At 44.8% G+C, this 22,203-nt stretch overlaps 1 protein-coding gene across 8 annotated transcripts in view; it reads right to left on the bottom strand.

The window, feature by feature from the left end:
- Gemin5 (gem nuclear organelle associated protein 5) overlaps positions 1-22,203 on the bottom strand; it is a 45,617-nt gene that overhangs the window by 1,571 nt on the left and 21,843 nt on the right. For 4 of the 8 annotated variants that reach the window (XM_034505515.2, XM_076936795.1, XM_034505513.2 and 1 more), the window contains exons 15-26: positions 21,850-22,021; positions 19,146-19,367; positions 16,760-16,873; positions 16,270-16,392; positions 14,771-14,869; positions 13,881-14,018; positions 11,577-11,724; positions 6,668-6,787; positions 6,067-6,277; positions 4,368-4,622; positions 3,543-3,705; positions 2,284-2,755 (exon numbers count right to left, since the gene is read on the bottom strand). In XM_034505515.2, coding sequence (XP_034361406.1) covers positions 2,284-2,755; positions 3,543-3,705; positions 4,368-4,622; positions 6,067-6,277; positions 6,668-6,787; positions 11,577-11,724; positions 13,881-14,018; positions 14,771-14,869; positions 16,270-16,392; positions 16,760-16,873; positions 19,146-19,367; positions 21,850-22,021 — 2,237 coding nt within the window. The remainder of the gene's footprint in view (positions 1-2,283; positions 2,756-3,542; positions 3,706-4,367; positions 4,623-6,066; positions 6,278-6,667; positions 6,788-11,576; positions 11,725-13,880; positions 14,019-14,770; positions 14,870-16,269; positions 16,393-16,759; positions 16,874-19,145; positions 19,368-21,849; positions 22,022-22,203) is intronic. The other 4 variants (XM_034505517.2, XM_034505516.2, XM_076936796.1 and 1 more) reach the window with 2 other exon arrangements.

Raw genomic sequence — 22,203 nt, 5'->3', positions numbered from 1 at the left:
AAAACACTCTTGTTCATTGTATGTCTATCTGTGCAGTCTTGGCTGTACTTGCATGGTGCAGCGTGTACACACGGAGGTCGGAAGACTGGTTTTGGGAAATGGTTCACTCTTTCCATATGTAGGTTTAAGTTCATCAGGCTTGGTGGCAAGCGCTTTTACCCACCAAGCAACCTGCCCATGCCATTATAGTAAAGTAATACTTATTTCCATTATAGTAAAGTAATACTTAAATACACTTCAAACACATAAAACATACCTCCATTCATCATGCTGTGCAGCTATCACTACCACCCAGGACTAGAGCTTTTTTGTGTGTTGAGGTGGATATTAAGGGGGGCCAGCGTCTCACTGTGTGACCCTGACTGGCCTGGCACTTGGTTTGTAAGGCAGACTAGCCTCTGAGTTCTGGAACTAAAGGCCTCCACTACCATACTTGCTCAGGACCAGAGCTCTTGTGAAACCGTGACTCGCCCTTCCATGGTAATGCTCTTGTCTCTGCTCTCGCTGCTTCCTGGCAGCCCACACTTCTAGTACCATGGAATCATTATTATGCTGTTTACCTATGCCATGATGTTTTTCCTTCTAAACACTGAGTAGTAAGTATTCTACTGAGTGAAACATACTGGGCTGCTTCTCCATTTCACTGCTAGCATGCCCAGTGCTGCAGATGCTTAGACAAATAGTGGGATTTCAATTATTTCATTATCCCTGTATTTAGATAGTATCTTGCTATGTAACCCAGAGTGGTTTCAAACTTGGGGTCCTAAGAACCATGCCAGGCTGTCCTGTTTCAAGTCTTTTGACATACTAGTAGAATGGCTAGATCTCATATCAAGTCTCACTTTCTAACTGCCAAGGAACTGCTACAGTGTTGTTCTCACTAAGGACAAAGGTTCAAGCTGTGCTGTACCGTTCTTGGTGGCAGCCATAGCACATTGGGAATGAGTGCTATTTCACTGCATTTTCAGTTTAGCTTTTAAAGGTGGGGTGTCCCACAGGTTGGCTTTGAACTGCACTATGCAACCAAGAATAACCTTACACTCTTGATCGTCTTGCTACCTTGATCCTACCCGACCAGCTGGGATTACATCCAACACCATGCTCAGTTTTTTCAGTGTGACCCTGGTGATGAAACCTAGGGCTTCCTGCATGCTGGGGGCAGACTCTCCTTATTTAGCCATATACCCAATCTTCCACCATGTCTTGGTTTGTATGTCTCGGCTGGCAAGTGACAGTGACTGTCTTCCTGGGCTCACTGGTCATCTGTCTGTTGTTTTCACATCCTCTGTACTTTCTTGAATCCAGCCACTTGTTATGCCTAAGTAACGTCAACTCATAAATACAGAGATGAAGAGAAGGCAACAAAATGGGATGAGATGCACACCTACGAAGATGTAGTTTGTCACTTTTCTACTTGAGATACAGAACATAGGGCTTTAGAGGAAAGACAGCCAGGAACAGCATCCTGTGAACAAGAGGTAGAGCCAATCTGAGGGCTTTACAACATTTGTTTGTATCAGCAAACCTGGCTGGGCATGGTGGTTCACAACTGTAGTATCAGAACTTGGGAGGCTGAGGTAGAAAGAAGGGCTGCCACAGGGAAAGATCTTATCTTACATTTAAATAAAAAAGCAAACCTGAACTGCCTACAGCTGGCTGGGATCTCTAAGTTACAACAGACTATTTTCGAATTCCTTTGGAGACAGTCCCATATTTCCTAGGTGGCCACAAATTCAGTGTGACCTTGAACTACCCCTGAAGCTCCTGACTCTAACTCTGGAATGCTGGGATTACAGGCACGAAGCTTTTCATTTTTGAAGATATATTATTTATATGTATACATATGTCTCTGACTGGGTATGTGCACATTGTAGCAAGTGTCCATGGAGGTCAGAAAAGGGTGTTGGATCTTTTGGATCTAACGCTACAGGAAGTTGAGTCCCCCGTGTAGGTGCTGGGAACTGAACTCAGGTCTTCTAAAAGAGCAGGTAGCCTCAACTATAATCAACAGATTAAAGTTAATATACTCTGTAGGTTTGCTGAATTCACTGTTTTCTGGGTTCTAGCCTGGGGAGTGTATCAGGATTAAAGGTACTGGAAGCATAGTGGCACAGCCCTGTAATCTCAGTGGTGATGCTACTGTAGAAATCTGTAGAGTACCGAGAGGCTTCAGAGGGGCTGGAATTAGTGTCTGACCAGGTCTGCTGCTTCCAAGAGGCCTAGTCAATGGTATCACATACTCATGTGGACAACATGCAATCACGGTCCCAGACCTAAACTTACGTTGGGCTCGGAGGTTGGGAAGGGGCCCGCTCTGCTTCCTGGCTGGGTTCATCTCTGTTGGGGCCATTGGCTGTGGCCTTGCAGAGCTGACTCTTTTGGTGCTGGCGGATCATTTCTGCCAGTGTCTCTTGGACTTCAGCAACAGTCCTCTGGGAGGTCTGTAGGCTGGCATGCCTTTCTGAGAAGAGCTCCTTGCAGGTACTCAGCAAACGTTCACTCTCTGCACTGAGCCTCAGGCCTGGGTCTGGAGGCTGTTCCACGTCTTCAGCACTGGTACTGTCCTCTGGCTTGCTCTGTTTATCAGAGACTGTGCTTTCAGCTGACCATACCCAGACACTTGATTCAGGGCCAGGCCGGCAGAGTGACCACCAGACTTCATACAGTTGCCCATAAATACAAAAGGCCTCTAAGCTTTTGAAAGCTGCCATGGTAGGAGACAGGTCACCCAGTTTATCTCGTAAGTGGTCACAGCCTAGAAGAAAAGGAACTTGGGATATGATATGCACTTCTTTATCTGTGAGAAACCTGGACTCTCACCCTTATATTCTGTAACTCAAGAAAAAGGACAGTGACGTGACTCTCGGGATTACACCCTTTTGACCAAAGCCAAACTAATCACTTCCTTCCCTGTCTTGGGACAATGCTATCATTGCCATAGATGACATCATGCACACAACAGAAATGTACTGTTTCACTAAGCGCTCCAGGGCTGCACTGTAGGGCTAGGGTGTGACCCATACTGAGCTCTGAAAATTCAGATGAACTGCAGGGACTAATCACAAAGTTAAGGAATGCCTAGCCGCATGCACCCTCTCCTCCTCCCTTGGTGGTGGTAGTGGGTTAAACAGGATCTCATGTAGCTCAGACTGGACTTAAATTTGCCAAGTAGCCAAAGATTACCCCGAAGTGCTGATCTGTCTAACTTCCTCCCTCTAATCTCCGTCATGCTGGGATGATAGGGTGCATGCACACCATGCCAGCTCTGTTTCTTTACCTCTCCAACTGAGCTTTAAGAGAGTGTGCAGGGCCAGGCGAAGAACCCAGTGCAAATACTTTGGCTTTGTTTTGTCTCACTTTGTAACCTCGGGAAACATGGAAATCCCTACGCAGCTCAGAATTTGTGGTGATCCTTTTGCCACAGCATTGCCTTTTAAAGACATTGCAGCTCCCAGTCCAGTACCATTGTATATAATGGGAGGACACCAGGCAGAGGTAGGTGTGTGTGTGTGTGTGTGTGTGTGTGTGTGTGTGTTACTTACCGCTTGGGAGAAAGGCTGAGTAGATTTCCTGCATGAGGGTGAAGTTCCCTGAGGTGTAGCTCCGAACCACAGCCTGCAGCAGTGCAGGGACAGCCTCCTCCCAGGAAGCAGCCTGATGGCTCAGCATTGCCAAGGTTAGGTCATGGCAGACATGAAGCAGCAGCTGTAAAGAGGCCAGAATCTCATTCACTGCTCAAGCCCTCCTGTGGCAGAGACTTGACAAGCCTGGTCCCATAGCTAGGAACTGCACTAGAAACCAATCACACATCTATCTCTAGAAAGCCTTTAACTTCCACTATCACCCTCTGTCTGTGGTCAAGTCTGCGAATGCTGAGGCAATCTACTGACGGCTGTGCTTAAGAAAATCAAAAGTGAAGGCAAAGTAAGTGGGCATGCCGAAGGAGCTGAGGCAGGAGGATCATGAGCTCAAAGACAGCTTGGACTACAGAAGAGCCTGTCTTTAGACTCTAAGTCTAAAAGTTTCTGGATCTAAAAACTTATATTTAGAGAAACAAAATGGTGGAGAGGCGGGAATGCTTAATTGGCAGAGTGCCTGCTTGGCTCAGACATGGCCCTGGGCTCAAGTCCCAGCATCACATATAGCTGGCATGGCGACACACACCTATAGTCTTAGCACTGGGAACCAGGACTTTAGGGTCGCGCTTAGCTACATAATGAACACACAGCTCAAGGTTTTCATCTGTGGGGTCCCCTCCAGGCCTGGACTGCCTTGTCCTTTTTGAAGTGCAAATTATTCTGATTTTTCCTAGAGATGAAGAACATCTACCTTACACGGCTCCTGATAAGGTTGGGGATGTAGCGCACCTGTCTGAAGGGAGTGTTACTTGTTGCTGATGGGTACTTGACGTCCTGAAGCTTCTGCAAGGCAGCCCGACACTGCTCCGGGGTGTCCACACTGAAGGTGCTGCGCCACACACCAGTTACTCTCTGCACCAAGGTTCCCTCAGAACCTGTGGCCCACTGGTGGTAAATGGAAGAGGGGCCTCTGACCTCTGGAGGCTGTTTTTCCTCCAGGTGCCGGCACAAAAGTTCAAGGAGGCAGAAGACTAGTTTCTGGCCCTGGGATACAACAACAAAGAGGCGTGACACGGGAAAACATACATGATACGGCTTGTAAGAGCTCTTCATGGGATGCCCAGTGAGCTCACAGTCGTACGTGATGTACCCAAGCTTCCTGGCAAGCCTGCTGCTCCACTGGAGTCATACAAAGAGGAAATGCAGCAACCTTGCAGGTGCCTTTGGAGTCCAGGAAACGTTCTAACACAGGATCCCTAATGACACCCACAATCTTTATCCTGGAAGCCACACTCACAGCTAAGCCCCTGCCCTATACCAGCAGGTTTATCTCAGCCCAACAGTGCAGTGACGTTGGAACACACAAGCTTGGCAGACTCAGGAGCTGGGCAAGCACAGGCCATGCCCAAAAGCTCCAGAAAATCATTACTTGTTTGACTTCTCATTGTCATTAAGTTGTCTGGTGTACCCCTGAAGCTCTTTAGTTAAACCAGGAAGGGCACTGGCACATTCAGTCACAGTGACTACACCAGACTGAAAGTCTATGGAGCTGCTTTAGTTTTCACTTTGTCAAGGATGCTACTTGGGGAGAAAATTTGAAAGAGCTACCGGGAAAGCCTTCTTTTAGCTGCAGGCAAATGATGGTCTAGATTTTGTCATTTTATAACTAATACTCCCTGTGGCACGGTCTTCCCATTCTAAAGGAAGCTAACTACATATCTATCTATATATTTTCATTGGCTCTGAGCACTCAGCTGTGCACTGGTTTTAGGTCTTATTCCTGTGCTAGGGAAAAAAGAGCTTAAACAGTTCATGTAAGAACTGCTTTGCTGTTCAAACCTGGAAAGCCAACCCCAGAGAAGCTGAGGCAGTAAGATTTTGAGTTTGAGGCCATCATAGGCTGTATAACACATTTATAGTAAGCCTCGCCTACAGACTAGACCTCAGTTCTCATGTGTCAGAAACTCAGTGGTGGCAGTGGGAGTCTGAACATGTCAGTGAAACTTGCTGTTTGCACATTTCATAGGGCTTGCTAACTCATTAAACTGCCATTATTATCTGAAGTGCTAGGAATGGAACCTGGGTTCTGCCCACCCCAGGGAAATGTGATACCCCCAAGGTACATCCCAGCCCCTGAGTCATTTCTAGACACATAGTAATAAAGCTTTTCAGAAACTAGACATGGCTGTTACCCACCATGATCTCCCAGAGGCCAACCGTTCTCCCATAGGGAGACAGTGTTAATGCAGGAACCCTGAGCACTGCCCAGGGGCTAGGCAGACAAGTGGCTGATCAAATAATTTGTACAAACTCAGAAGTAGTAGGAATCACCCCAAACATGGTAATGAGCAAGCTGTAGTATTTTGGTGGGATAGAATAGCCACTATGGCATTTGGACACTTCCTGAACTGGAAGTTTGTCTACTGGAGACTCGTTTGGCCATAGAGTGACCCAGGGCCTCTCCCATCTTCAGACTCCAGAGACTGACCTGCAGGCTTTCATGTAGTCCCAACGCTTCCTGTGCACCCACCCAGTTCTTCACCAGAAGCAGCTCTTGGGCACATCTAAGAGCCAGGGAAGCAGCCAGCTCATCTTCTCCTGCTATGGCAGCCAGCTCTGCAGCTGTTCTAAGCGAGGCTGCATCTCCCTTTCTGGCCAGAACTTTGGCTGCATCATAGGCGGAAGTGGCTCCTAAGTAGCTGTAGCAAGAATGAAACCCAGTCACCAGCCATAATTGCCTCCCCACACCCCAGAGGCTCCTGTGTTCGTGTGACTGCCCTCTGGTGGCCCCGCCGTGTCTCTGTGAGGCCAAGATGCCTCACAGACTTGTGTACTGTAAAACTCTACAGGTGCAGACTGACCTGATCAGAGGTCTCACCCCCACAATCTGCTTATCTAATCAAAGGAAACAGTTCGCTACTGAGCTCTACTGAGTGCCTGTAGCAATGCATGTAACCATGGCGTGCAGTTGGGCTGAACCTTTCCTTCTTTTTACATTTCCAGTCATGGTGCCCATTTCTACACTCAAGTCTTTCATTCTGCTGTATTCCTGGCAGATACTAAGTTGGCCTTGACCTATCTCTGCTTACCACTTGGCTGCGATGGCATAGTGGCCATCTCTCTCCAGGATGGACCCCCAGCTGAGATATAGGTCCTTCAGAACAGGGTCCTCAGGGCGCAGCCGAGCCTTGGCAACTGCAATAGCTTCTCTGTAGAAAAATAGGCATGTTAGCTCCAAGGGCTCCTCCACAATTGTCCCAACAACCAATACAAACAAACAGTAAGTGCCTGACTCAGTGAGGCAGCCAAATAATTACTCTCATGAACTTCCTCATCAGCGCTTAGCTCTCACCATAAGGTTTTTTTTCCTAGCATTATTTTAAACCATTTCAGTCATCTCTGGGGAAGCCTGTAAGAGAGCTTTTTACTTTTAATATCTGAACATGTGTGTGGTGCATGCAAGTGGATATGCCTGTGTACACACACATGGAGGTCACAGAGGATGCTGGGTACTCTCTTTTATCACTCTTCACCTTCTTCCCCTTTTAGACTGTGCACAGAGGTCAGACAACCTGCAGGAGTTGGTTCTGTAATGATTTCCTCAGCATGGGTCCACAGGCTGGGCAGCCAGAGCCCTTACTCGATGCACTTCCTCACTTCTTTAAGACAGGCTCTGTTACTGAACCAGCTAGTCTGGTAGGTCAGTGAGCTCCTGGGATCCTCTAATGCTAACCTGCTGACACTGGGGTCATAGGTGCAGCAGACAGCCACACCCAGCTTTCCACTGGGTGCTGGGATCCAAATCTGTGTCCTGCCTGCGGAGCAAACATTCTTACCAACCTTGCCCACCATTTCTCCAGCCTTAGCCAGCTGCTTTCTTCATGAAAACTCATTTTTTTAAAAAGCACTGCCAGGCTCAGCGGTGCTCACCTTTAGTTCCAGCAAACAGAAGGAGGAAACAGACAGATCTCTGAGTTTCAGGCTAGCTAGCCAGGTCTATATAGTGAATTCCAGGATAGCTGAGCTTAAGTGAAACTCTGCCTCAAAAACCAAATAAAACTAACAGATAAGCAAGCTATTTAGCTTTGTGTATTTTACAGCTATTTTCAAAAAAATGAACAAATTAAAGGATATCATTTTATGTTGCTAATGATAGTTTACACTTTCTTGGAAAATGAGATTTTTCAGAAAACTTGTGACTGCCATTGGGGACTCCAAAGATCACTCCAAAGTTAAAACTTTTTCAATGAAAGTGACCTGAGACTAAGAGGCGTGATATTTTTGGCTCTTCTAACCAAGCGTCTCAGTGTCAGATCTGCGTTGCTTAGCAGACATCATCCAAGTGCAATTCAGTGTGAGCCGCAGTCACCAGGAAGCTGTAGGGTGAAAACCAATCTAAAGAACATTTAAAACTACTTGGGTGCTGGGTAGTTGGCAGCGCACACCTTTGGTCCTAGCACTTGGGAGAAGAGGCAGGAACATCTCTGAACTTCTTGGGGCTTTAATTTCTAAGCCCAATCCTTTAATCCAAAAACATGCAGCACCAGAGGAGAAAGCTGTTGAGACAGAGGTGGCCAGAGCTCTGTTTGTGGATCTTGCTGGGTCTCTGGCCATGTTGAAAACTCTGAAAGGCCGAACAAAGAACAACCAGGGAGTTGGGAGCTGAATGAGGCCCAGAGCTTGCCAAGACTTGCTCACTAAATGAAGCCTGCCACAGAGAAATCAGAGGATAGGAGACCCACAGCAGTTTCCAGTATGGACTTTTGAAATAAGGCAAGGGTATATAATCCCAGCATTCCAGAAGACAACATGGCCACAGATCTGAGGCTAGCATTGCTAGACTTTTTCTCTATCTCCAGAAAGATCAAGGTGAACCACAACAAAACATAGCATTCTCGAAAGCACAACAAAACCAGACAAGATAAACAAAAGGACCAGCTCACATTATCACATTACTGAAAATCAGTGACAGGGAAAGGCCCAAATAGAGAAAACCCCATGTTCTCATGCAGTACAGACAAAAATACACCTGGCACGGAGTGTGCATCTCCAATTTAACCACCTGGAAAACTAAGAAGTTTCAGGGCTAGCCTGGTTTAAATACAAAAGTGAAGTTAAAAATAGTAGCAAGAAAACCTGTAGTGCAGGATCCTTGTAGGTTCTGGTTCCTCAAGGTGCTGAACTATCTGTGCGCACCACCACATCCAACATTCCTCCTGGTGCTGCACTATAAGTGTGGATCACCATAACTTGAAACAATCTAGCACTGTAAACTTGGAAAACATCTCTTAAGATGAAGTGAGGGGATGGAGAGATGGCTCAGCAGCTAGGAGCACTGGCTGTTCTTCCAGAGGACCTGAGTCCAATTCCCAACAACCAAACAGCGGATCACAGCCATCTGTAACTCAAGTTCTAAGGTATTAGACATCCTCATACAGATTTACATGCACGCAAAACACCAGTGCATTTGAAATAAAAATAAATAAGTTAAAAAAAGACGAATGTAAAATTATATGCTTTCATACACAAAAGGTGGTTTTGAGAATTATCACCAGTAGAACATATTAAAACAAACAAACAAAAAACAAACAAACAAACAAAAAACAGGGGCACTAAGTGCTTTTCCAGAGGCTCTGGGTTCAATTCCTAGCACCCATATAGGGGCTCACAACCATCTGTCTGTAGCTCGAGCTCCAGGAGAGCAATGGCATCTTGCAATCTCTTCAAGCACCAGGCATCTTTGTGGTACAGACAAACATATGGACAGCACATCCACACACATTAAACACATATGACACATTACGGTAAACAGACACAGTTCCCAAGATACAGCTCGGAAATCAAAACAGCTGTTCTCTGTCCTTTCTATACTTGCTTTGAAAGCTGTGTTCCTGCGCATCCTACACACTCAAATAATATTTATTTCTTCTCAGGTCTCTGATGGGGTTGAAGACTAGGTAGTTAGAGTCTTATGATTAAAGTTAAGTTGTTTAGCATTTAGGAAGATGTTTTGGGTCTATCTAAGAAAGTATTTTAACATTAATATTGAAAATTAGAATAGAAATTAGATAGATATTAGATACAGAACTTTTAACTCACCAAGCTAGGAGAGATAATACTTTCTCCCGAGTTGCCAAATATAAAAGGACTGGGCTTTTTGACTGAGCTTATAGTTCTCACAGTTGTTTCATAATTGTTATAATTGTATTTAATTTATATTTTAAAGAAAATGAAACTTTTATTGGACTAAAAAGGGGAATTGTAGAGAGAATTGTGTATTGTACGGATAAAATGAACTGTCAATTAAAAAGCCTATGGCTTAGGCAGGAAATAGAGGTGGGACATCTGGTAGGAAGAAAGGATTATGGTAGAGGAGGGCCAGGCGGGAGATTTGCTGGGAAGATGTGCAGAGACGGAAAAATGGTACCTCAGCACAGGTAACCAGCCATGTGGCAGAATGCAGGCTAGAATAAATGGGATATTTTAAGTTGTATCTAGTCAGAGAAGAGGCTAGCTATATGGCCAAGGTATTTGTAAATATATTTTGAATCTGACTCTTATTTCTCGGAGCATGGGGCTGGAAGGCAGAACCAGGGCTTAACTTCTACACAGGACAGAAACACCAAGTTGTTCAGATTTTGACCCAATTATAGCAAATTAAATATCACCAATTCACTTAATGGCAGACATGGTGACAGAGAGAAGCAAGGGTCTAGGGAATGTATGCTGTCTAGAACGGTCTTTCAACTGTGGCTGACCTTCATACAAGTGTTAACACTTATCAACCCCAAAACAGAACAAAAAAAGTAGAAGGACCCTTCATCTAAACTGAGAACTGTGCTGCTTGGTTTTTATCAATTCAACATCTTAATTGAGAAAATGCTTCCATTAAACTGGCCTGAAGGCAAGCCTATGGGGACTGTCTTGATAAATGATTGACAGAGGAGAGCCCAGCCCACTAGGCTGGTGCCATTCCTGGGCAGGTGCTCCTGGGTTATATAAGAAAACAAACTGGGCTGGGCAGTGGTGTCGCATGCCTTTAATCCCAGCACTTGGGAGGCAGAGGCAGGCGGATTTCTGAGTTCGAGGCCAGCCTGGTCTACAGAGTGAGTATCAGGACAGCCAGGACTACACAGAGAAACCCTGTCTCGAAAAACAAAACAACAATAACAAAACAACAACAACAAAGAAAACAAACTGGGCTGGAGAGATGGCTCAGTGGTTAAGAGCACTGACTGCTCTTCCGGAGGTCCTAATTTCAATTCCCAGAAGCCACATGGTGGCTCACAACCATTTGTAATGGGATCTAATGCCCTCTTCTGGTGTGTCTGAAGATAGCTATAGTGTACATGTCATATATATAAAATAAATAAAATCTTTAAAATAAATAAATAAATAAATAAATAAAAATAAGAAAACAAACTGAAGAATCCAAAAGAACAAGGACGCAAACAGTGCTCCTCCATGGCTACTGCTTCTTTCAGTTCCTACCTCCAAGTTCCGGCCTTGAGTCCGCGCCCTTACTTCCCTTAGCCCCTTTCTTACCCAAGTTGCTTTTGGTCCCAATGTTTATTACAGCAATAAAAATGCTAAGACAGTTACATTGAATTTTTCTTAAAAGAAAACAAACAAACAAAAAACCCAAAACCAAACAAACAAAAACAACACTGGAGAAAGGACCAAAGAAACTGCTTAGCAGTCAGGGGCACTTACTACTCTCCTGAACAAGCCCCAAGGTTAGTTCCCGGCACGTCAGGTAGCTAGCTCAAAACCTCCAGTAATTTTGTCTCTAAGGACACCCACTGCCTGTGGCCTCTGTGGGCACTTTGGTCGTGTGCACACACCCTTCACACACGCATAAGGAAAATCTTTAAGGGGGCTTTTCTTGTGAGTCATCGAGACCCCAACTAGGTTTACGCTGTTTTCTGTTCCAATGACTCTGTCGACATTTGAGATCCCGGTATGTTGGGTACTGCTTGAGGCGCAAGAGACACAGACCTGTAGAGATGGTTTGACTTGAGAAGTTCCACAGCTTCGTATACTTTGTGGATGGATAGCAGATAAGAGGCAGCCTTGACGTACTGATCCTGGAAACACAGCTGCTTGGCAAAGGCTTCCACAGCCCACAGCCACACACTGTAGCCAGCTTTAAAAAAAAAAAAAAAAAAAAAAAAAGAATCAAAGGGGGTAGGGCATGCAGAAAAGAAGGTTCACTTGAGTTAAAAATGCCTTGTTTGAGTCACCCAGTAGGAAGAACAATAAGAAACGACTTTAAATGCCTCCATCTCCCTCCCCACAGCCATATGATGAAACACGAATTATTTCTTTGACTCTGTCTTATGAAAGGTTCAGGGAAGGCTTCTGTCTGGGTGGGAATAGACAATCAGAGTGAGACAGGATGGCCACGCACGCCTTCTGCTGAGGGTGCTGTCAGAGCACTTCTGGCTGGGTTCATAGGCCACTGCACACTGATCTTGGTTTAAGTGCGGCCCACTGAGCTGTCCATCACAGCTTCAACAGCCCCACCTTACAGCTATAAGAGATGTGGACACAACAATATCATGGTGTATTTATTCACAAGAAGACGGATTGTTTTATAAAGTTCACCTTCTCTTCCACCTTTTCCTGTGCAAGGGTGGCAGGACCCCTGGTGCCAGCAAACTTCCCCTTGCCTACTTCATCTTTGCTACCTTGTTGACCCGAAACTTTCTGCTGTCACTTCTCACCAGCTGTTTGTTCGAGACAGGGTCATATTACATACCGACAGCTGGCCTGGAACTTACAAAGAGTTGCCTGCATGAGCTGGGGAGATGGCTCAGAGGTTAAGAGCACTGTTTGCTCTTCCAGAAGTCCTGAGTTCAGTTCCCAGCAACCACATGGTGGCTCACAAACATCTGTAGTGGGATCTGTTGCTCCCTTCTGGCATGCAGGCATAAATGCAGGCAGAACATTGTATACATTAAAAAAAAAAAAAAAAAGGAGTTGCCTGCCTCTGTTTCCTCAGAGCTGGGATTAGTGTGCAACCATGTCCAGCTGGTACTCAGCTTTTCTACTACATCTCCAATGGGGATGCCAGTATTTGTGATGGAGGAATGATGGTCTTATTTTAAGGGCATCAGTGAGACTTTTTCTCCTTGCTTCCTTGAACTGGGCTATAATTCTTCATTCCTAATCACAGTGTTACTTCATCTGACTTCTTCATTTTACCAAATTTAGATTTCTCTTTGCCCCACTTTGTCTTTCATCTCTCATAGCATTTCTTAGAAAATTGCAAAGCCAACTAAGATGCCCGGAGTTTTCTTAGGAAGACATAAACAGACATGCAGCCCTTGGGTTTCTTGGGGTCACCTTTAACCATCCCGACTGAATGGTTCACAGTACAGCACAGAACAAAGCACAGTTCAGTGCTCCCAGGCTTATGCCAGCTGTCTCTGTGAACGCCATCTTTATTCTTATACTCTGGAGCTTGCTCATGGTAAGTGTACAAGATTGTCCCAGTCTTTGGGTACCTGTAAGGGTTTCTACTCTGTCAGGTGACAGGTTGCTTACTTATGGACATGTAGATCCTTACAGTCTTTTTTTATGTCAATGAATGTGAGCTGAGTGTAGTTTATTTTCTATCATTAGAACTGCTGGGCCAAAGGTTTTAAGCATTTTCAAATTTGTCATATATGGACCAACTGTCCATCAATATGTAGTTTCTCCATCAATGGCTTATGGGCTAGAGGCATCTCCAGAAGCTAGAGACTGGCAGTGTTCCTGGATAGACTACTGCTAATGTGTGGAGTCAACTAATTCCCATGAACTGTTAGAAAGAGTAAGGCTTGGCTCAATCCGCCTCACCCACAAGGCCAGCCTGTCCCAATTTTGGTCTCAGATGCTTATCTTATCAAACAGTCTCTCTTACCTACACCTGAACACTGATGCTGCTGACCAGGAGGCCTCTGCCACTGACGAGCAATGCAGGCTCTGGCTCACTAGCCTCTAGAACTATAAGCAAAATGAAACTCCTATTTTACAGAGCATTGATAGCTCTTCCGTCTAGACTGCACACAATGGAACATGTGTCCCAAGCCTATGCCACTACTGCAGGGTCAGCTTCTGTAGAACCATCCATTTGTGTGGGAGTAAGCTTAAGGCACATGCTGCCAAGTCAGCGTTCCCTTTTTTGGCCCTGAATTGGTGATTCCTCTGCCCTAGCCTCGTAGGTGCTGGCAGTGCAGCTATGCACCACCACCACAACACACAAGGCATTTTTAATGGGGACATCCTGGAGGTGACATACTTTCTTGAAGCACATACCTACTGGTGCCACGGCCACGAGACTGTCTGTCAGCTCGCCTCTCTCTGCTGCAGCCTGGAGAACACCTTTCAGATCTCCTTTCCAGAGCATAAGCTGGTGAAAAAGCTCGGGGTGGCCACTTTCCAAGTGACCTTTCCCTGTTTAGAAGAGACAATATTTGAAAGCTACGGTGACTTTTATAAACAAAAGTCACATTGGAAGAGAAGTATATAGTCACTTCCTGATCAGGATGACACCCGCTAAAATGATTTTTAAGATTTAAGCTTCTTGTGTTCTGAGGACTAAACTCAGGATTGCACTTTTACCCTCTGCTCTCCCCCCCTCCCCCTTTCTTTTTTTTGAGATGGTTTTTCTGTGTAGCCCTGACTATCCTGGAATTTATATGTAGACTAGGCAGGCCCTGAACTCACAGAGATCCGCCTGTCTCTGCCTCTCGAGTGCTGGGACTAAAATTCTATGCTACCACCACCTGACTTTTTTTTTTTTTTTTTTTTTTTTAAAGACAAAATCTCCTCATAGTTCAGACTGTACTGTCCTAGAACTCAACTCAATGGAGGGTCACACAGGATGGCCTCAATCTTGCGATGCTCCTGCTTTAGGCTCCAGAGTGCTGGGATTACAGGAATGAACAATGGACAGAAACCAACATACAAAAATGGGACTGGCACCATCAGTGGCCCTCATGTGCATCACACCAGTTAGTGGCTACTGTTTTGAGTCTGATGACCACATAACAGACATATAGGTGCAGCCAAGATGGCAACATATTTGTAAACAGATCAAACCGAATGGCATGGCAATGTGGATGGGCTGGCAGCCAGACAGAGCCATGTGTCAAAATTAGGGAGAGTGAGGACAGACAGGGCTGAGAAGACTGAGCAGATCTCACCTTCTGTCTCCATCATCCTGTACAGAGTAGCCCTGTCTGTGAAAAGGCCCAGGTGGAATCGTTCCTCAAGGTTGGCAGACACATCTTCACTTAGTTCTGCTAATTTAAAATGGAAAAAGTCAACACAGGAAGTGCTAACACAGCTAATTTCTGGATACATGACTCAACACCTACTTCAGAGATAAAAATCTACCCTGCGGGGTCCTCAGGTCCTCATTGACTATACCCAAGAGACCTGCTAATTACAGAAAGTTTGAAGCCTTTAAAACTTAGCTTGGAGCCGAGCGTTGGTGGCGCACGCCTTTAATCCCAGCACTTCAGCACTTGGGAGGCAGAGGCAGGCGGATTTCTGAGTTCGAGGCCAGCCTGGTCTACCAAGTGAGTTCCAGGACAGCCAAGGCTATATAGAGAAACCCTGTCTCGAAAAACCAAAAAAAAAAAAAAAAAAAAAAAAAAAAAAAAAAAAAAAAAGATAAAGTAAAAGTTAGCTTGGGCAAAATCCAATGAGACAATACAGTTTTGTAGTTTGGGCTAACAAAGGCTTGAGAGAAAAGTACTAAAGAGGACTGAAAATTCAACATGTATGAAGATAAATCCAAATTAACCAGTGTGTCCCAAGAACTCCCTAGAAGCCTGGAGGGCTATCACACACCTTTAATCCAAGTGCTCAGACAGGAGCAGGAGGGGCTCTTAAAATAAAAAAAAAGACTTCCCTGAGACCTATCACAAAAGGATTCAATGCTCGTTCTTTACCCTTTAAGAACAGTCAATTGTGCCTGTGTGTGACTCAATGGAGGAGGACTTACTTGCCTGGCACACGAAGGCTTTTGGGCTCCACCCAGAGTACCCACTCTATTTGAGAATAATAAAAAACCCTAATTTCCAATAAGTTTAACTACTGTTAACCAAGGATACTCTAAGCTACCTCAAAACTCAAAAAACAGGCCATACCTATAAAAAACACTGGAGAAAACATCAGTAGGCAGTGGAGTGGGCATAGGACTCACTTTCTTTGGATTCTTTGACTTGTGTTCTATAGTGCTGGTCTTTCCAACACATTGAATTCAAAACAAAAACCCTAAGTTGCTCAGATACCAAAATAATGGGCTGTGACACATAAACAAAACTAACAATCATTTGAAAAGTAAAACCTTGATGAAATACTTAAAAGTAGCTGCCTCATTATGGGGCATTTCTAGCGAGAAACACTTTTTTTATACCCAAAGACACTAAAGACACTGGTAGGGAAGCATGGAAAGCAGACTTACACCAAGATGTGTAGCTGCCTTACTGAATGTGGAACAAAGATATCTGGGTGACAGACTGGGCACGGAAGCAGTGACTGCACGACAGGGTTATGGCAGTGGGGCAGGGAGGCCAAGAATCAGGAGAGCTGGGAGAAAAGGGCAGGCAGCAGCCATCTTAGACATCTGCTGTTTCCTTAATACAGAGTACCACTGTCAACTGAGCATGAGCCAGTACAGGGGGCAGGTTTGTACCTTTGGCATGTGTAGCAGTTGCTAGTACCAGACAGTCTCGATGGAGCTCCTCTTTGGACCTGTGGTCTAAGCTGGTGCTCAGAGGGAGCATGGAGCGAGCCTTCCTCTTCTTGAGCAAGGCTTCTGAAATGCACCAACAGCACACGGTAGCAGAGTGACAGGTCAGAGACAGAACAGAAGGACCACAAAGCAAGCTTCAACCCAGACAGCTTTTACACCACACTGGCTGCTATGTGTTCATAAAACATGCTAAATGCCTTTGCTAATGTTAACAAGTACAACTGTAAGACATTTCATCAACAACTGTAAGACATTTCAAGTGCTCAGAAATGTGAGAAAAAAACAAAACAAAACAAAACAAAAAAATTGAAATGATGCCCGACAACATAGTCAGAGCCAGAATCAGAAGTCCCATGCTTACGCAAAGGCTCTCCTGAGCACAGAAGGTCTTAGGAACGTTCTGTAGAATGTGCTGATAGAAGACACCAACCTGGCTTCTCCTTAGGTGGCTCCTTTTTCAGTGAGGTGGCTTTGCTACTAACAGTGACTTTTGACTTTTCAAAGCCTAAGGAAATGGCAGTGCAGGAAACAGGTTCTCCACAAACTATACCAAGAGAAAAAAACAGAAAAGGTTTGAGACAAGAAAGGCAGTTGACATGGGGACTCACACCTGTAGCCTCAGCATTCTGGATACTAAGGTAGGGTAACTACTATTTGAGGCCAGCCTGGGCTACACTGTGAGTCACAGGACTCACAGTAACCAACTATTGTTACAGAGTGAGACTGTTTCAGAATATACTGTGGAGTCTAGCTGTTGCTTCAAGAGCATTAACAGGCTAGCAATCCAGTTCCAGCAACTGTGCTTCACCCACTTCACAGACTATGATTCAGGAGGGTCGAAATGTATCACCCCGACATTGATTTGGAAACTGCTCACATGACAGGCTACCTGTCAGATAACTTATGCTTCACTGCACAAACAGGAAAAGACTTCCCTAATAGAGAAGAGCAGGTACATGTGACAGTCACAATCCTAAGCACACAGACTGTTTTCTGATCTATGGAGGCAAAGGATATTTTGTTTAGCCCTTAAATGATACAACAGCATTTAAAATTATTATCACAGTATGCGTTCCTGTATGTGGAAGTCGGGACAAAGCTTTGGAGTCAGGTCTCTCCTTCCACCTTTTGTGGGGGTTCCAGGATCAGTCCCAGGACTGTGTGGCATGCACTTTCCCGGCCACCTCACCATCCCCCAAGATAAAAGCACTTTGATAAGCATAACATATAAACATGGTAAGTTCTTAGTTTACTCAAATTATGGGTCCACCAGTCACAGTCTAGGATGGAGACCAGAGAGACCTCTGCTCTGCCTATTTCAATCCTGCCACATGGAAATATCAGAACTCAGCATAAACCAGATTACAGCCTCTCGTATTTAGTCACTCATTTTAACAGGTGTAAACACAAGACAGTAGTTTGAGCTAAGAAAGTTGGGTCTTCCAAACTTAAGATACTAAGAAAACAAAAGCACTATTTTATCTAAAAATAGCAGAAGTGCTTTTTTAAACAGCTGTGGTAGTTTGTATGTGCTTGGCCCAGGGAGTGGCACTATTAGGTGTGGTCTTGGCTTTAACACCCTCCTCCTAGCTGCCTTCAGATGAAGATACAGAACTCTCGGCTTCTCTTGCACCATGGCTGCCTGGATGATGCTATGCTTCCATCTTGATGATAATGGACTGAACCTCTGAACCTGTAAGCCAGCCTCAATTAAATGCTGTCCTTATAAGAGTTACCTTGGTTATGGTGTCTGTTCACAGCAGTAAAACCCTAAGACAACAGTCATTTCTCTTCAAACATGCAAAAGATTACAATAAGAGAGCTAGTGCATTCCATGACAAATCCCATTTTTGAACTGACATAAAAAACTGATTGTTTATGATCGGTTGAATAAGAATGGCCCCACAGGCTCATACAGGTGTCGCCTTGTTGAAGGAAGTGTATCAGTGGGGGTAGGCTTTGAGGCTTCAAATGCCCATGCTAGGCCCAATCTCTCTCATAGTCTTTCGATCAGGATATAGCTCTCAGCTACTGCTCCAGGGCCATGAGTGCTGCCATGCTCCCTGCCACGAAGATATTGGAAACTATAAGCAAGCTCCCAACTAAACACTTTCTTTTATAACACTTGCCTTGGTCATGGTTTCTCATCATGGCAACAGAACAGTGGCTAAGACATCCTTCCTAGCTTTTTACTGGTAAGAGAAGCTAAGCACAATCTCAGGCTAGGCAGGGAAAACCTGCTCGATCCCATGTTAGTAGGAACATTTAATTAAATTCAGCCATCAAGGGAAAGTGTTTTCTTTCACAGATGTGTCCTCTCCATTCACAGCTCAACTCATACACTGCGCTATCTCACTGTGCCCTGTCTTTCCCTGACACTGAAGCTGTGCTGTATATCACCACCTCCACCATGGTCATCCACCACATCTGAAACACTTCCAAGAGGCACTTAGAGATTTAACCTTTTAAAGAGATGGAGAAATGGCTCAGAAAATTGGTTGTTTTTGCAAAGAACATGGGTCCAGTTCCTAGCACCCATACGGCAGCTCACAACTGTCCATAATTCCAGTTCTAAGGAATCCAATGCTCTCTTCTGGCTTCTATGGGTACCACACTCTTGTGGTACACAGACACAGATTCAGGCAACACTCATACACATGAAACAAAAATAAACCTTAAAAATCAAGACCAACCACACTCCCTTTAAACAATGCTAACACAGTTTGCAAAGGTTCATTTGACAAAGAAGCTACACAACTGAAGAAGGACTTGCTGCATTAAGACACCAGTGTGGACAGTGTTTTCCAAGTACCTACCCACGGGAGAGGGAGGCAGCTCTGGCTCCTGGGTTTCTTCCTCACCATCCTGGTCCGACAAGCCATTCTCAACAGGTCCCGAGTTCTCCCTCACACTCTCATCGTCATTGCTAATGGATAAATCTTGCTTTACAGGCAGTCTCAAGGTAGGTTTTTTCTTCTTTTTAAGCTTTGGCTTAAATTGAGAGAGCCGTTTTTTCTCTAGTTCAATACATTTTTTCCCTACAAAGACCACAATAAAAATAAAAATGGACTAAAATACACACTGGGTCAGAAGCACCCTGGTGAAATCCTCCAGAGCCCACACCACTCTTCTGGCAGGCTTACAGGCCCTCCTGCATTTCCATGACATCACAGTTACATCCTCTATCAGAGGTCAACTCTCCTGGAACCCACTAATTCTACCCATGTCTTCCCACTCTTCATGGGGTACAGACTACATTTTCAACCTACCAGAGAGGCAAGACCACTCCTCTGGGGTACCTGGGAGTTAGTACATGCTTTTGTGTGGTTATTTTAATCATGTGATAAGAGCGTGTCCGCTATTCATTACTATACTTCTGTTTCCAGTTTCTTGACTGGGATGGTCACTATCCAAACCAGTAGGCACCTGTGATTCTCTGGTTGGAATGCATTGTTGAACAGAACTGGTTCTCAGAAGAGGCCTATAAGCTCCAGAAGTATTAGATTTCCTTGTGATTCTGGACCTGAAGAGTATGCCTCTCACGTACCTGGCACTTACTAGCTTGCAGCATTCAGTACTACTCTTTCTTCTTTAAAGGCTTTATTGTTTGCTTAGTCATTTTTATCATATTTCAACAGCTTTTGACAAATTCATAGCAGTGTAACCCAACACTCCCACCACAAACCAGATATCAAGTGTCCCCTCGACCTAAAACTCCCACCTGCCTTGTCGATGTTCTGTCTCCCCAGCTCCAGGTTCCTGCTCATCTGTCACCAGTTTGAATATCACCTGTTCTAGGTTTTCATAAAAACAGTACGTGCCCTGTGCAGTCCCCTGATCCTGGCTGCTTCTGCTCATTGTGGTTTGTCAGAAACTTATCAATTCTGCTGCATTCATCAGTAATTGTTCTTTGTTCTGGGGGTGTTGAACCAGGCCTTGTACACATGACATGCTCTGTACTGAGCTGTACCTCCAGCCTACAACTTCTTTCTTATGGCTACTGACGCTCGTATGTTCATTAGAGTTTGAGCTGTGTCCAGGTTCTGACCACACACAAAGCTAATCTGAATATTCTTTTACCAGACTGTAAGAGGATGGGAAATGTCATCACTTGAGATGTATTTCTTCATCTCCTGTTTTTAGTTGTTTATGGTAGGGAGACATGTCAGACTTCAGTTAATCTGATGTGATAGCTGTACATGCAATTCCTGTTTATTCTCTTTAAATTAAAAAAATTAGCTGGGAAGTGTGGCGCACGCCTTTAATCCCAGCACTTGGGAGGCAGAGGCAGGTGGATTTCTGAGTTCGAGGCCAGCCTGGTCTACAGAGTGAGTTCCAGGACAGCCAGGGCTACACAGAGAAACCCTGTCTTGAAAAACCTAAATAAATAAATAAATAAATAAATAAATAAATAAATAAAAATTTTGACAAATTTACAAAAATAAATGTAATTTATTTTTTGTCAAATTTAAATATAAATTATAAACATTTATATAATTGTGTGTTTGACAGAGAAAGAGAGAGAGAGAGAGAGAGAGAGAGAGAGAGAGAGAGAAGAAGAGAGAGAGAAAGAGAGATCCATCCATCAGAAGACAGGTTGTGGGAATTGGTTCTTTCCTTCTCTCCTACTATGTGGGTCCTAGGGTTCAAATTCAAGTTGTCAGGCTTAGTACAAGTCCACCTTTAAACCCAAAGCTGTGTAACAGTTTCCTCTGAGAGTCAAACACTCCATCCTGCAGGGATGCTCTTTAAGCAGGAAGACAACTCAAAAAAGCTTCAAAAGTCCCTGAAACTGGCAGGATTCACTAAGTCCCTCCCTGCCAGAGAAAACAATAAAATCTGAGTCCCCCCACAGAGGAAGAGAAGAGTGTTGCAAAGACTCATACAATCCAAGCTGCCAAGACTTTGGGATTTAGAACTACTTCTTTGGGATTCCAACACAGACTGAAGACCAGGCGCTTGCCTTCTAGGAGTCTTTCCAGATTACAGCACTAGATTTAGAGCTGCTGAGCAGTCTTGTGCACTGAATAATAGCTACTGGGTCTTTGGCCTTTCCATCAGGAGTCAACGATTATCAGACTATCCAGACCACATCCCGTGTGTGTGTTTCATTCTATCAGTTCTGTTCCTTTAGAATCCTGACTAATCCACCACCATGCTCAGACATCTTGCTGGCCTTCCCCACCCCACCTCGTCAACTGTTCCCCTTTTGTTTAGCAAGGTCCCCTTTAAGCCAATCCCCTTACTTTGATGTGTCTCAGTTCTTTGAGTATATCTTTTCTTTTTGGCATAAGATGTTGTAGCTACTTTCATTTCCTAATCTTTCCAGTGAAGAATGAGGCCTGACAACCCTGATCAGAGTTCAGTCATACTTGTTACAATTTGGCAGTGCTATTCTGGCCCTGTAGGTTGCAGACCCATCCTACTGGTGCTAGGTGGCTTCAGAACAACAATACTAAGGCAGGGAAAAAGGAAATCAGAAAACCAGTATGTAGTCTCTCCAGCTTCTTTCTAACCAACCTTGAGGAGGCCGGGAGTGGTCCTGCATGGAGGTCAGCCACCTGTAGACACAGGAGTCATCTGCACCTGAGTAGATGCATTCTGGATCCACGGGGGACCATGCGACACATAGCAGCCGGCCTCGATGTCCTCGGAAATTAAACAAAGGTTCTTCCCGGAGGGCATCCCACACCTACAACCACAGCAGTGAGACAGAATGGACAATTGCTGGTTATTCTATTGTTCTGGGACATAAAACTGATCAGTTACAAATATACTCATGACGGGCTTTTATTTCTCATGTGATTTGCATTCAATCTAAGGCATTCATGTGACAACACCATCTCCCAGGGGAGGAGCATGTGTGAGAGGCAT

This window comes from Arvicanthis niloticus, chromosome 6 (genome assembly GCF_011762505.2).
Source record: "Arvicanthis niloticus isolate mArvNil1 chromosome 6, mArvNil1.pat.X, whole genome shotgun sequence".
Taxonomy (NCBI): Eukaryota; Metazoa; Chordata; class Mammalia; order Rodentia; family Muridae; genus Arvicanthis; species Arvicanthis niloticus.
The sequence above is the reverse complement of the archived record's forward strand: the minus strand, read 5'-3'. Positions and strand labels throughout refer to the sequence as shown.